This window comes from Nyctereutes procyonoides, unplaced genomic scaffold (assembly GCF_905146905.1).
Source record: "Nyctereutes procyonoides isolate TBG_1078 unplaced genomic scaffold, NYPRO_anot_genome, whole genome shotgun sequence".
NCBI lineage: Eukaryota > Metazoa > Chordata > Mammalia > Carnivora > Canidae > Nyctereutes > Nyctereutes procyonoides.
Genome location: NW_026575142.1, coordinates 63,695,927 through 63,712,525, shown reverse-complemented (window position 1 = coordinate 63,712,525; position 16,599 = coordinate 63,695,927). Strand labels below are relative to the sequence as shown.

Sequence of the window (16,599 nt, the reverse complement as noted above, 5' to 3'; positions counted from 1 at the left end):
GTACTGAATTTTATCTGTATCCTACACTTTACCTTGAATTTAGCATTGTTTCTTTTGTTTCCTGCAAAAAGCAGATGCTGTTTGTGAAAGTAGAAAAGGGGGATGAGTATGGAATGTCTTAAAGAATACATTGAATGGCTTGATTAAGGTGTTTTGTGTGTGCGCATTTTACGTTTGCTATTGATTGATTGATGATTGATCACTTATATGGAGATTACTATATACCAAAAACTATTCGAGGACTTTAACAGATTAATTTGAATATCGCTAAAGCCCTTGGAGGTAGGTATTATTATTATTATCCTCAGTTAATAGAAGAAACTAAGGAGAAGAAAGATGAGACAATTTGACCAAGGTCATACGGCTAATAAATGGCAGAGCAGGGGCAGGGATCAAGGTTGTATTCTGTATGTCCTGATCCACCTAAAATAGGAAAATGAAGGAAGAGATCAGGAGAGGATTCTTTGTGCTTCTTAAGAACAACCTGGTTTGTTTCTCATTTCTGAGGCTTGCTGTGTCAGGTGAGCATTGTAATTTAGCCAGATTGATTTTGGGCAAGTTCCTTAACTTATGAGCTTTGGTTCTGGCGTGTAGGAAATGGCATTAATAATACCTGCCTCATAGTGTTGTTCCAGGAATTGAATATGGTTTATAAAAGTCTTAAAAAAAAAGATTTTGTTTTTAAGTATCTCCGTACCCAGTGTGGGGCTCAAACTTAAAGCCCCGAGATCAAGAGTTGCATGCTCTACTGACTGAGCCAGCCAGGTGTCCCAAAGGTTTTTAGAAGTCTTAGGATGGTGCCAGTATATAGGATGTATGTAATAAAGGGCAGATTGTGTTAACTGCACTCATGATATTGCAGTTCTGTATAACATTCACATTACTATAGATGTTAAGGTATTACATCTTTGCATTTTAGTAAGGTGGAATGATTTGATTAAATAGCTATTTAATTCCTGCTGCTTTAGCTATAAATTAGTCAAATCTAGTGTCTTTTTTATTTTAATATCTGTAGTATCCAACATAGGACATTACACATAGGTAGAAGTGAAAAAAACCGAGGTGACCATGAGAGCGTTTGTTTAAAGTTGAAGAGAGAATGTGAACAATTTCCACTTATCCATTTCTTGTCAAACTGTTGAAAAATAGCTATGATCTATTTACTACCTCTTTCTTAATATAGACTCATATTCACATGAAGTAGCATTATCCTCTCCCATACACTGAGGGCTCACTATGTCCCAGACACTGCACAATCCTTTTACAAATGGTATCTCATTTAATCCTCCCTCTCAGGGATGATAAATCTCACAGAACCCTATGAGGTTATGTATTGTTATCTCTATTCTACAGAAGAACAAACTGAGGTTCAGACAAGCTAAGCAACTTGGCCTAATCACACAGCAAGTAGGTAATAGAATGAGGATATGAGCTAATAAGGTCTGTCTGACTGCAAAATCCTCTTCCACTAATAACTATAATTTTAACAATGGCTATTTAAAAACTATCAAAAACTACGGGTAGATTTTACATTTCATCCACTGAATTTATTTATTTATATTTAAAGATTTTATTTACTTATGGGAGAGAGAGACAGAGACAGAGACAGACATAGGCAGAGGGAGAAGCAGGGAGCCCAATGCAGGACTCCATCCCGAGACCCTGGGGATCACTCCCTGAGCCAAAAGTAGTTGCTCGACCACTGAGCCACCCAGGTGTCCCCACTGAATTTAAAAATAAAAAGCTACAACACTACTTTTTTAAACCTAGTGACATGGCTATTCTAATAATGTCATCATGCATTTGCAACTTTGGAAAGAGAAACACTGGAGACTGAGATTTGTAGAGCAAATGTTGGAAAAGAATACATACCTATTACATGTAAGGAAAGGAGATTTGTAAAACTTAGAAGCAATTAAGAAACTAATCAAGAAAGTGTGTAGACAAACCTAATCAAAAGCACTCGTGTTAAAGAACAAAATCAGATGGCTGCTTGTATTAGCTTTCTTTTATAAACAAGAAACTAAAGTACTTGGTTTCTAAGACAGTCATTTCAAAATAACAGGATGGTCTCTGGTTACAAAACAGAAAACCACTCTATATCCATTGATTTCTAGCACTCTGGTCACAAATGACAAATCTGAGACTACAAAAGTCAGAGTGGAAAGATACAATAGCCAGGTACCTCTGCATTCCAAGGATTAAGATATTTGACTTTCATTCTAGAACAACCTTCTTGCACCTTATACAGTGAAGAAGGTAATGTTCTTCAGAACAAGGTTTTTAAACAATCTTACTGGAAGAGAAGTATATATAAAGCTACCCCTAGATTACCACAAGGTGAGTACTAGGACTTAAAATGTACACTGAAAATAAATAAGAATAGCGATAATAGATGATAATTATATGATGATTACTCTGTGCTAGGCATTTTTCTAAAGTGCTTTTTAGATATTTTACATATATTTTTATCTATATTAGCCGAACTATTTTTGCTGCCATGAATAAATTCGGAGAATATCTGGTAATCTCATTTAAATCTTAGAAATGTATGACTGTGCATAAACCTTTTGATATTTCACTGGATTTGATGATATCATACAGGAATAGCAATTTTACCCTTTCCTAAATAGAATTTTGTATTCTGGATAAAAATACAATTTCAACTCCGCATCTGATTCCTGTGGTACTTATTATTCAGGGAGATAAATTATAAAAATACAAAGGTATCCCTTTGCCCCTCTCAAAATGCCCTATTCCTTTTAAGAAAGGCATTTATGAAGCACCTGGGTGGCTCAGTGGTTGAGCATTTGCCTTTGGCTCAGATTGTGATCCTGGGGTCTTGGGATTGAGTCCCACATTGGGCTCCCCACAGGGACCCTGCTTCTCTCTCTGCCTATGTCTCTGCCTCTCTCTCTGTGTCTCGAATGAATGAATGAATGAATGAATAAATAAATAAATAAATAAATAAATAAAATCTTTAAAAAGAAAGAAAAGGCATTTAAAACCTACATGCATAAAATCTAATATAAACAAAAATACCTATCAAGTAGGACAAGAATGTGGTCAAATTCTAGAAATGCAAAGTTGCCTTATCAGAGTAATGTCTCTATGTGAATAAAACTATACAAACATCTTAAGACAGATACTTCAGTAAACCTAGGATATGGCTATTAAAAAATGTTTACCTTTGCTAAAATGAGGTCACAAGAATCATTACCCTCAATGAATGTTTAATGGATCCTAATGCTGTAAAATGGGAGGGGTGGATCGTTTCCTATTGATTATTACCTATACATAAGTGTTTGAAAACAGTCAAGTTCTTAAAAAGGGAAACCAGATTCATGTTATCTATTTAGTCTTTCTTTCTATGCATTAACCATGCAGAAGAGAGTTCATAGAACTTCTGGAGAAATGGATACATCGTAATTAACTGTGCCTAGTTTAGTATGAGGCATTAATATGAGCCAGCAAGCAAGCTAAACTATTTCATAATTGAAGAGTATCTCTTAGAAAATGAAAATTTAATTTTCTTCTGCTGCCACGTTCAATTTCTCTGTGGACAGGACCTGGAGGCCACATTTTCTAGTGAATATGGTTGAGTTAGAATATATGATACTTATTAAGCATTCACTTAAAATTCTGTTAAAATACTCCTAAATAACTTTGCATCCTCACAGAGTTGAAGCATTTGGACATGCTGCACTTAATTCATGGAATTTAATAAGGGAAGCATTAACACTGCACTGAATTCCTCATATTACCAGAAAGAACTCCTTTAAAAATATACAGAAAAGCACACAATATCAATATCAGCCAAAGAAACATGAGAAGAGCATTTTAGGCCAATGCAAAAATATACATGGAGACCCAGAGGCAGGCAAAAAGCATACTATCTGTAGCATAAGAGTAAGCACATGGATAGTACATGCTAGAAAGTGTTTGTTGTGATGAGTAGCCAGAGGTGGGCTTGAGATGAACATGGAGGCCCCACATAGATTTTATTATTTAAGCCATAGGGAGAATTTTAAGCTTTTTCCTGCTTATTTATGGTTGCATCTTGGCATCCAGCACAGTAACTTGCTTGCACTTCTTCCAACAATGTCAGGGATTATTTTCTCTCCTGCTATAATCAACTTTAAATATTAATGAAATACACAAGACTGCCAATGTAAATGATATTCAGAGATGATCTATTGAGAAATCTTCTAAAATGAAGCTAAGAATATTGACTAGGATCTGAAACTAGGTCTTGGTAAATAGTACCGAGTGAATCAATGAGTGAGCTTGTGTCTCTGGGCAGATCCTCGTGAGTACAAACGAATACTTTTTAAAAAGGAGAAGGAAGAGAAGGAGAGGAGAGGAAGGGAGGAAAGAGGGAGGGGAGTGGGAGGAAGAGAGTAGCTAAGACTTAAAATTCAAAGGCAGTGGCAAGTGTTTTTCTGAGTCAGAACCTACATTGAAATCTCTCCCTCCATGCTGTCAGAGGGAGTCACACAGGAACCTCTTACCTGGGCAGGTACACTTCCACTTTTTGTTTCTTCACGGAGTTTGCCCATTCTTCAATCAGCTGTGCTTTGACCAATGGCTCCAGAGTTGCCAGCGGAACTTCCTGTCTGGACAATACCAGCATCATACTTATTTCATCTCCCTCATAGGGTATTTCTAGAACTTGGTAGATACCACCAGCTTCATTGGAGCCATCACTAAATTCTCCTAAAATACAAAGAAAGTTGATAAAAGGCCCATATCAAAGCTCAAATAAAAGGTTTAGTTTGTTACAACTTTCTTCCAAAAGAGTGTATAGTGTATAAGAAATTCAGGCATCTGGGAAAAGGGGGGTTGTTGTTGTTGTTGTTGTGTTGTTTTAAATAGACCCTGAAATCTTTGGTCCTAAAAATTGTATTTTTCTTTTAGAATTTCTTTTAGAATCCCCAGAATCATATCACATTTGTCATAATATGCTCCCTAGACTTAGTTTTTATTTTTAAATGAAGATACTTCAAATGAATATATATTTAAAGAATATCTTTAGAAACAATGATAAGTCCTGGTTAGAAAAATAAAGCCCTGCATCCAAGTTAGATGTAGTTCACATTTGCTAATACCCACCTGATCTCTAAGAAGGGAAAAAGTGACCACATAATACCTGGGACTTTATTATTACCATAGCTAAAAGTTTTGAGGCAGAGGTAGTATAGTCAAACCAAAATCTATTATATTCTGTAAGAGTTTTCTAGTGTATTTGTGGTGTTTAAGTTCTCCAAATTAGGTAATGAGGTAGTTGGGTAATGAGCTTTGTATTCTAATGACTTAGCTAAATTCACCAGGATTCCATAAAAAAATAAGGAAGTCTTTAAAAAAAACGGTCCTGTTGCTACCTTAGATTTCCCCCATTTTCAAAAAAAAAAAAAAGTAATGCTTTTGTTATGAGTATTTTCCTATAACTGATCTAGGTCCTTTAGAGCATTAAACATTTTGGTTCTCAAATATAGTGTGTAAGAATACAGTTCAATGTAGTGTGGAAGAAGGATTAACACCCTAGGCTTCTGGAAAGTCCAATGAAATATCTTTGAAAAGATATTTTCAAAGATGTTTCAGACACACACAGTCTGAAAGCAAATTTTTAAGGAAATGCTTGTGATTCAAAAAGTGGTAAGGAATCCAAAGCAAGAGCAAAGGGGAGCATATGGGTCACTGACAACCACCCCAAAGTCAATGGCTTTTTGGAATAGCTCAAAATGTTCTTATACAAGGTCAGGTGTTCACATGTGAATAAAGCCATTCTGCAGGTGTAATCAACTTTATAAATTAAATAATTATATTGGAAAACTGTCAATACATATAATATTCATTCGGGATCTAATTAGAGGACTTTGAAAATGGAGCCAAGAAAATTGAACTGTAGCCCAAACAAGATTGACAAGATACTTGAGTAATAAATATTTCATGTTCTTTCTTAAAAATGTGTTAATATACTACAAGAAGGGAGGCCTTACCATAATAAAATTCCCCTTGTTGATACATCATTGGAATCTGGACTTCACTTTCATCATCTTTAGTGAAGGAAAAGGTTCTAGTATTTTCAGGTCTAAACTGTGACTTCCAGTTCCCTTTGAAATAGACAGCATTGATGAGGGCCAAGTGAGTGCCAGCATCAAAATCTCTTGGGGATACCAAATCTTTCAACAGATCTATTCAGGGAAAAAAATGAATAGATGAAAATTCATATTAAATTTGAAGGTGAAAGGGGACCAAAAGATTATCAAACTACCATGTAATAGAGTAATCCAGAAAAACTGTATATCATGACCAAATTTACAATAAAGATTAAAAGTATCTTGCTTTCAAAGGAAAAATGTTACACACCCCCCACACACACACACCATACATGATTAAAATGTCATCAAATTCAAAAATTTCCCATAAATTGGATATCTTATTTCTATCATTTGAAATATTCCTTTACAAATCTATGTATAAAAGTACTGGGTCTTTGTTGACAGCTAAAAATGTTTAAATAGTTTGGAAATAGACAGCTTTTAATAATTCAATCTATTCCAAGTGGATTATTATTCTTGACCTAATCTTTGAATGTTAAAATACAAACATAAGTTTCTTTAGCCTACATTTTAATGTCATAGTTGAAAAAGATAGGACCAAAATTTATATTTTCTCATTTTATTAATCATAGCATTTTTTGGGGGGGCTTACAAAGTTGCCCCAGAATTTGGGGGAATATAGGACATAGGGCATGTGTCAGGGCTTTTGGTTGTTGTTCCAAAATAACATACATTAGATTGACATTATTTGGGGAGTTTTGACAATATGAATTAATTTTAACAAACATTTTTTTAATCTGCTTTCAATTTGAACTCATTTAAAAAAAATCTTATTTCAGTATTTTGATGGCAAAGTTAGAAAATAAAATGGTAAGATATGGGGATGCCTGGTGGCTAATTGGTTGAGCATCTGCCTTCAGATTAGGGCATAGTCCTGGGGCTCCCCGATGGAATCTTGCATCGGGCATCCTGCATGGAGTCTGCTTCTCCCTCTGCCAGTATCTCTGCCTCTCTCTGTCTCTCATGAATAAATAAATAAAATCTTTTAAAAAATGGTAAGATATGAAGCACTTAGAAAGCTTAAATACATTATTAAAGTATAGATTAGAAACATTTATTATTTTTAAAGATTTTATTTAAAAAATTTTATGCTCAATGTAGGGCTCAAACTCACAACCTCAAGATCAAGTATCACAAGTTGTCTCCACCAGCCAAGGTAGCCAGTTGCCCCAGGATTAGAAATAAATTTTAAAATAAATGTATCTCTTTCTAAATCTCCATCTACTGGGGCTTAAAATGGCATGCTCTCTTTTAAAGAAATCCTGTAGAAATTTTTTGATTGACAATCAAGTTCTGTCATTTAAAAGCCCAACTCTGATTTTTAACTCTTTCTTATATTCTATTTTAAGAATATATTTAAGAGCCCCACCAACTGCCATTCTAACTGGTATTTAGCTTATTAAATAAGTCGACTCAAGCAAAATTCCATACAGTAGTTAAGATTACCATGCAGAGGAAAACCATGATTGGAGTGACAGATTTCAGACTGGTTTATCACAGTGCCAAAATCCTTCACATGTCAAAAGACTTAAGCTCTTTCATGAATGTTTATTCATAGGCAATGCCTCTAAAAAGACTGTAGTCTATACAAAGTAATTATTAGATACTCAACTAAATGCTATCTCACATTCAAAAATTCAAATGGAGTGAAGGGACAGATAATTTCAGAAGTAGAAGAGAGTTAAAACTAAGCTACCAAAGAGAGAGAGGAACCAAATGACATACTATTTGTGTTATTCTCCACCCACTTATTGATAAGGTTGGCCACGGCTATATTTTGACTGAAGTCCACATGATTCACTTCTGCTTTAAAGTATTTTTTCAGCATTTGCAAAAATTCCTCATTGACATGAAATCCATTTTGCACGAAGAGAGAATTGGCAATTTTCATCACATACTGGCTCTCTTTAGCAGTTACCATGTTAGAAAAATCCTTCAAGAAGGAAAATTCGTCACCTGCAAAATGACAAACAAGTTTATTAGTGTTACAAATACAGTGAACGATCACGGGGAGTGGAGAAGCGAGATTGATAGACAGGAGCCCAAGGGAAGAGCACTAGTTTATGCCCCACATCGACACGATTGAAAGGTTCCAACATTTGTGCTTTTTCTAGATTTTCAAATTGACTTTTAGTATTATAAACTGGCATTATTTTTCTTTTTAATTGATGTCTTGGTAGAATCTATAGTGATTTTTTAGTTGTCTCCCAAGTACTTAGATTATTGTCATTAAACTGGTCTTAATTTTTTAATTAATAGGAATAAGAATTAAGCTTAATTACCTAATTTAAAAATCAAAATATTCCTTGAAATTTTATTTTCACTGGACTTTTTTGCTTTAAAACTATAGAAATCCATTAGTAATCATTGAGTTCTTAACTTTTTAATGAATCGATTCTCATGTATATTAAAAACATTAGAATAGAAATCATACATCATATCAAAATGATTACAAAACACCTTCTGGCTAAAAACTTTCCCCAATACATAAATTTTCATAATAATAAAATATTTCAAAAAATTATTGCATCCTAATCGGAAACTAATGTTATGCCATATGTTAACTAATTGAATTTAAATAAAATAAGTACAAAAAAAAAAGGAAAAATTCTTGGATGCTATTTAAAAAATAAAGATACAGTTGGTTTTAAGCAAAAACTTTTGATTATTCTTAGAGAATCTTGTTGCATCTCTTCATAGCAGTTATCACAGTTGTAAGTTTTCATTTATTTATGTGATAATTGATTAATACATGCCTCTCCCTCTAGACTGGAAACTCAGTAAGAACCATGTTTGCTTTTATTCATCACAGTGAGGTCTATTTAAATAATTATAATAATAAAATCTTCAATTTCCTTAGATTAACTCAGCTAAGGATGGAGCTAGGAATTAATACCTTTCCTGGGTTCCTAATGGTTTTCCTAACTATACCATCTCAAAGATCTCACTTTCTCGCACTGTGTGAATAATGCTACCTATGGCAGAAGACAACAGAACTGAGTTGAAAGTCAAACCACCCTGACAAATTAAACCTAAGCCCTCTCACCATTTTTCAGGCTGTCATATCCCATTGAATGACGAATTTCCTTCAAGGTAGACCCTTGGGCCCCAAGTTCCATCATTCCCATAGCGAAGGTAACACTCAATGGAGAGAAAAGAATATTTTCATCTTCCCCAGTGGCTCGAAGATGGTTATACATATTCACCGACAACTCAGCAATGGTTTCATCAGGGAAAGTGGCCGCTAAAGCCAGACTTTGCAAAACCAGCAAAGAGAAGAGTCCGAGGAAAGCCATGATGGGAGTGCTTAAGCCTGGAAAAGAATAATTTCCATATTAATTATTAATTACCTCTGAGAATGGAGTGAAAGACAAAAAAAAAAAAAAGAAAAAGAATTATTTCTTGACAAAGTTGTAAAGCAAACCAAGTTTTTAAGCAATATACGGTGTTAAAATCTCCTAACAGAAGCCTCGTTTAAGGATATGTTGTTGGAAGATACTATTTTTTAAAAGGCAATTAACAGTCAAATGAACAAATGACATTGCTAAATTCTGAGGATATTTCCAGGAACAAAGTAGCCCTGGTCCTTACCTTCATGGGGTTAAACGTTCCAATAGATAGGTATATAATGGATAATTACAGACCATGTTTGGTGAGGCTAATTTATCCATTTTTCATATCTTCACCATATATGTTCTGGTCAAGATTTTGAAACAATTTACTCTATCTTACACTAACCTAGATAGGTCCAGGAAAGCTACAACAGACACCAAAAGGTATTTTGGGTTTAAGATGAACTCATGAAGTCAGGCTTTTGAAAATGGTCACTTTACCCATTTACTATAATTTATAAAACTAATGCACGGTGCAACTGGGTCGCCAACAGGCATGAAAAGATCACTCACACCTGCTGCAGGGCCCAGTTTATTCAGCCCCGGCTGCAGAACCCACAGGAAATGGTAACCCAGAGAAAAAGCTTCAGCTCATCCTCATGTGATTTTCCCTTCCAGGGTGGCTCCCTGTGAGGCTGCTGCTCCCACCAGGGATCCTGGGCAGGGGGGGAGCCTTCTACAGTACTGTCCTTTTAGACTCAGGCTGATATCACCATTTCAATTCACACCAACTAAATGATACATTTATTATCTATCTATCTATATCTATCTATCTATCTATCTATCTATCTATCTATGTATTTATTTATTGATGCTTCTATTTAAATGAGTATTTCTAGGGATGCCTGGGTGGCTCAGCGGTTGAGCGTCTGCCTTTGTCCCAGGGCGTGATCCTGTAGTCCCATGATCGAGTCCCACATCGGGCTCCCTGCATACAGCCTGCCTCTTCCTCTGCCCGTGTCTCTGCCTCTCTCTGTGTCTCTCATGAATAAATGAATAAAATCTTAAATAAATAAATAAATAAATAAATAAATAAATAAATAAACAAATGAGTTTTTTTTAAATAAATGAGTATTTCTAAAAAAAATTTTAAAAATAAAAAAAAATAAACGAGTACTTCTAAATATCAGATTTATCTGGTTCTTGAACCATTTTCTCTTTGGAAGGGAAAGTGCCAGTGCCCAGACATCCCTGGATAACATTTCTCTTCCTCTTGGCACACCAGTGTTCCCGAAGCTCTGTCTCCCCACAAACGGCAAGCACTGACCAGCAGGCAGCTGGGACAGAGCGGCCTCTTTCCTTGGATTCTCCCACTTTGTCACTGAGGCATCTAAAAGCTGAACTGCCTCTGCAAACAATCAAGTAGCTTACTTGTTCATGATCTTTAATATATATATATTTATATATGTATTTTATATATAATATATATTATTTATATATACATATTTATGTATATGTATGTATATGTGTATGTATGTAACATACAAACAACATGCAGTGATACTGAGCAAACACATATGGAAATTGTGTTTCAATTAACTTAACTCAGTTAACAGAGCACATACACAGTTTACTTAAGAGTAAGATGTTTCTGGCAGGCGTTTGAGTCCAAATATTCTCCTCCCTCCTGTAGTGTTTTTAACTCCAGCTTCTGAGAACTGCCTTGTTAGTTTGTAGGTCCTTCGCATTTTAGGGTTCAGTTTAAGGACTCAGGTGGTTTTGTTTTTTTTTTTTTTTTTGTCAGAGAAACTCCAAGCATTGCTCCCATCCCTCTGCTTTTGCATTAAGGTTTTAGATTATTCTCCTTTGTCTAGGAAGGTGAGGCTCTGCCTGTATGTAAATACAAACTCTCACACCCCACGCTGTGGGGGACAAGGCTGGCTGCCTGTGGGAGGTCAAGTGCACTGCCGCAGAGCAGCAGCTGTGGTGCATGCAGTGCTGGGACTGGAGCCCCGGGGCAGGGAACCCAGCTGCCCTGCTAGCTAGCCTAGGGACTTGGGTCATCAGTGGGAGCCTGTCATGGCATTCTCTCTAGCTTCTGTACTCCAGGGGACTCCACCAGAGGATGGGGGTACAAAAGGGGAACTTTCTCAATCTCTAGATTTGGTTGGAAATTTAGCAGGTACCCTTCTAAGTTGAAAGACACCTTAAAATATATCCAGTATTCAATACTTAGGATGTAATACTGGTTAGTAGAACTCGGAAATCCAAGTCAGACTCAGAGGCCTGTGCTCTTAATCATGACACTGTACTGCTGTCTGACATGCCCTGCAAGCCTCAAAGCTGGGCCTCATTACTTTCATTTAATGTTGCCTTGTGTAAGACCAAGAAATTGAAGTCACTGTACGGTCGTGGTGTCTGTCATTCAGTAACATAGCTATTTGGAAACCATTGCATTTAACATGAGTATCGAGTTTGAGGTTAATAAAAAGATTTCATTGATATAAAACGAAAACCACAGGATGCCTGAGTGGCTCAGTGGTTGAGCATCTGCGTTTGACTCAGGTCGTGATCCCAGGGTCCTGGGATCGAGTCCCACATCAGGCTCCCTGTGTGGAGCCTGGGTCTCCCTCTGCATGTGTCTCTGCCTCTCTGTGTGTCTCTCTTGAAAAAATAAATAAAATCTTAAACCCCAAAAAAACAAAAGCCAACCTGTTGCCAACCAACAAGCAGTCCAGTAAAACAAGGCCAAGTTTATTATATTTGTCCGCATTTTTATTTACAAAGGAATGTACCATGAGATAAATTGGCGAACATATGATGTATGACCCCTGGCAAATCACATGTGTTCTCTCAGTCTTAGTCTCCTCGTTCATAAAATAAAGGCGCCAATCCCCACTCCACACACTCAATGAAGAAATACATGATAGAGTATATATTCGAAGCACTCATTTTAAGCTAGAAGTTATATTAACAAGAAACCATTACCATTAGAGAATGTATTTCCTAGATTTGTATATTTGCTGAGTCAAGAAGAGGCTACAGAGCCAAAATGAGTATTTTATCATTCCTGTTGGCTCATCTACTGTGGCACTATTAGCCATCCATGCAGACAAAAGTGAAAGAGGTACCATGAAGGTACCAAAATGTATAAGCACAAGGAACTCACATCATTGTATAAGAACATTTAACCTATTACAGTGGTTCTTATCTTTTTAAGAAAAGAGATTGTTTTAAGAATCAGGAGATGGGAAAATAATCTCTTGAGAAAATGCATGCATGTGGATAAGAGAACATGACTTTCACTGGCCAGGATATTTATTGGCCTCCATTTAGGAACCTATAGTCTATAGCAGATGGTCCAGATGCAGAAAGAAGCAGTGTTGGGTGGACCTACAGCTCTGATGTGTTTCCTTAGTGGGGGAAAGAGATGTCAAAACCACTAATCTATCTGTAGGCTTCTGGCAGACTTCTGGAAAGATCACCCCCATGTGTTTGTGAGAGAGGGCTCTTGCCAGGGCAGTGAGCACCAGGCCAGTGATTTACATGCTCTGCTAGGAAATTAGAAGTAGTATGGCTATGAATGGTGGGAGCGAGTTATATCAGGAAACTCTTTAGTAAAGATTTAAAGAACTGTGTTCTGGAAACACACATTTTGTCTATAGTTAAGTGATCTTTCCTTCTTTTAAAGGCAAAATTTCTAGTGTGCAAGAAAAATGACTTCTGCTAGAATGGTCCAGCCTTTCTGATCTTACCTACCCCACCAGCTCTTCACCTCTGCTGCCTCTGACTACTCCTTCCGAGGATTTTTTCCTGGGGAGGAGGGAAAACTTCCTTCTCTTCTTCTACCTTCTAAGTAGGGAGCATTCTCTATGGATCTATGCCCAGCCCTCTTCTCTTCTATGTAATGTTCCTCTCATGCCGGCTGGTGAATTCTCATAACAAAGATATTTCAACTACCATCCTTGCTCATATTATTCCCCAATAAATTGTTTGTTTTAGCCTTTAACTCTTGCCAGCACTTCAAATTCAAGACAGCTCAAACACAGCTCTGTCTTATCAATCAAATCCATTCTTTTTTTTTTTCCTTTCTTTCTTAGAACATCAAAATCTGACTCTTCTCCATGTCCCTTTCCCTTATGTTCAATGAGCTGTCAATGCTTATTCCAAACTGTGTTCCTGACACTTCTCCTATCCATTATCCCATGACCATTCCCATGGCCAAAGTGGCAGTTCTTCCTCTTGCATTTGCAAGGACTCCATCAATGGCTTTTATCCATTCTCTGAAGCCCATTGGATTAAGCCGTCTTTAATCCAATGTACATATAGTCCCTGGATGAATTATTTTGATGTACTATTATGAACAGGTGTTCCTCTATTTACAAAACCTCACAATCTTCCTCCTGTAGAGTAAAGCCTCAAATCTTTAGTCTTACTGTACTATGATCCAACATGTTTCTACCCACTACTCCCCTTCAGGGATCCTGCATTTCAAGCCAGACTCCCTTTTTGCAATACATATTCCAGAATTTCTGTCTCCTGTTGCTGGCTTGTGTAGTGCTCTTTCTGGAACTACTTCAACCGGGTTCCATATGTTCAGATCCTAACTACTCCTCAAGGTTCTGCTCCACTTCCATTTCCTTTATGAATACCCTCCTAGTTCTTCAGTTACAACAGCAATTTCCCCCTCCTCTAAAATGTTGGCACATTTTATCTCTACCTCTCCAACAGCACATTGCTTCCTTCTATTACGGATGGATAATTCTGTGCACGAGGCAGCTCTTTTCCTAGGCTTTTTGAAGACACAGATGGAAGTGCATTCCTCTTTGTATATCTTAAAATAATCAGAATAAGCATTTAATGCATTACACATCGTAGGTGCCAAATATTTATTGAATTAATATAGCTCGAGATGTAAAGGCTCACAAATGTTGCATTAGAAGGAACAGCAAGAGTAGCGGCTGCTTCTCAATTCTCAAAGCTAATTTAATATTAGTCCACAGGTAGTAGCTCATTTCCATTTTTTATTCCCTTTGATAAAGTGTTTCCTTATTGAGTCTGAGACCATCTTTCCAGTCTGACAAAGTGGCACTGTCACCAACGCTGGCATAATGTGATGGCTGGACATGGGATGCATTAACAAACAAGTGCACCACCTTGAAAAATCACAAAAGGTGCTACCCAAATGTTACTGGATTAACATTAGTCTACAAAATGCCATGGCCCCACCATTAATCATAATAATCAACACATTCTAAAATGAATTACTCTCATATGGAGCATTACTTTGTAGATTCATTATTTTCAAGCTACTGAATAAAATGCCTTTACATAAAAAAAAGGGGCTGCAGAGCCAGAATAGTAGTAGATTGTGCTGTTGGGCTAAAAAAGGCAGAAGCAATTGAGCTACGAAATAAATTGCCATTAACTCTGGCATCCTTTCCTTCATCTTGCCTGCGGTAGGATAGGTTGTGGGTACCTGTATGTGTGTATTCTGCTTTGAAAAAACACTTCATTCAAACAGGTCAGGGAATTAAATCTTATAGTTGAGGTGTGAGTGATCACAGAGTGGAAAGCTAGCAAAATAAGGAAGTCTTCAAAAAAAAAACTTTCTTAGTAGTTAATCTTATTTATAGAAAGATTGATTATTCATAAATGCAACTTGTTGCTTCTTTTGGATGCTCCAATTATTTGAAATGTAAAAAAAAATGGTTTCATATTTGTGAACTGAGAAAAAAAAAGGAAAGTATTCTTTGCTGAAGAAGATCCTTTCTCCAACAACAACAACAACAACAACAAAAAACAGCCATTGAAAATAATTAAGGAAAAAAGTACCTAAAGTGCACTATCTTGAAGCACTCTGGCCTATTAAATCTCGTATTTTTGCATGTAGTTATTTTTTTTTTAATTGAGGGAATCAGTATAAGGCTGTTAGATTTTTAGTTTATTAAGTAAATACACTGAGATAGGGGCAAAACAGTTTAACAAAAATAATGCATCTTATAACCACATAAAAGAATGAACATTTCGTCATGAAAAGAAGACAGTTCTTCAAAGTGGATATGTTTGAGTTCATGGTTTCACTACTTTTCTTTCTCCTCTCTTCCACCCCGCCATAGGTTGGCATTGAGTGTTTGGAAAACACTGCTCTAAGTTTGGTTAGTACTAGTTCACTTGGTGAAATTTGGACAGGTTAATCTCCTGACTTTTGTTCTCTGATCTACTAAGAGAAAGGGTTGACCTAGATCAGCAGCAGTGAAGCTGGAAAATTTGTCAAAGAATTTGTCATGTACCAAAAAGGAGTCATGACCTTGTGAAACAATCTGTACTTTAGCAACCTATAATTTAGCAAATTTCCTCAACTGCAACATGTGTAGTGCTCCTTCCTCCACCCCACCCACCCCCAATTTTAAGTCTTCTGAAATTAGAGTAAATCCTATGATCAATGTCCAAAGAAACCAGTCAATCCTCAGAGATGCAAACTGTGCCACTATGGTCATTTCCTGTGTAAGTGTCATAGTCTGGATAAGTGTAAACTGTTGGCTACTTGTTCACCCTTGTTTCTTCAGTTGACCTATTTTCATTGATGCTGCCTCCCACAGTTGAATTTTTGCTAAAACTTGGTTCCTGAATTGTCCTCAATAGCACTATACTTTATGGCAGCACTAAAAATAAAAGGGCCATGGACGCAGTGGACAGAGGGGACAATGTAAATTTACTGTAAGTGATGCAAGCATTTATCACTCAAGAAATGAACTGACTCTCTTGTAAAACAACTAAGTATTTTACAAGGGATCCACAAATATAAGACCCAAGTACATCAATGAATTTGTGCAAGTAGATATATCTCTTGTCCTTGGGATATATACAAAAAAGAACTGTCTGTTGGATGCCAAGCAGCACAATTAGAGGCAGAAAAATTTGCCAAATCTCTCAATATAAATCACAGTGTTTTCAAAGCCAGGAAGGGTGAATGATCCATGTATGCTTTGTGAAGGACTATTGCTCAGGTGCTAGGCTTCCTGATAACTTTCAAATTAACTGTATAAATGTGTGGAGGGGTAAGGAGGTGAAATAGTCAAATAATCAAATGGAAGTAGAGAGAATACACCAGTAGTCTTTGAAATGCCTTAAGATTATATTTT

At 36.4% G+C, this 16,599-nt stretch overlaps 1 protein-coding gene across 2 annotated transcripts in view; it reads right to left on the bottom strand.

Annotated features, from left to right (window-relative positions):
* Positions 1-16,599, bottom strand: part of SERPINI1 (serpin family I member 1) — a 68,994-nt gene that overhangs the window by 17,074 nt on the left and 35,321 nt on the right. For both annotated transcript variants that reach the window (XM_055307674.1, XM_055307673.1), the window contains exons 2-5: positions 9,169-9,435; positions 7,848-8,078; positions 6,000-6,194; positions 4,512-4,716 (exon numbers count right to left, since the gene is read on the bottom strand). In XM_055307674.1, the coding sequence (XP_055163649.1) occupies positions 4,512-4,716; positions 6,000-6,194; positions 7,848-8,078; positions 9,169-9,418 (881 nt within the window). In that variant the 5' untranslated portion in view covers positions 9,419-9,435. The remainder of the gene's footprint in view (positions 1-4,511; positions 4,717-5,999; positions 6,195-7,847; positions 8,079-9,168; positions 9,436-16,599) is intronic.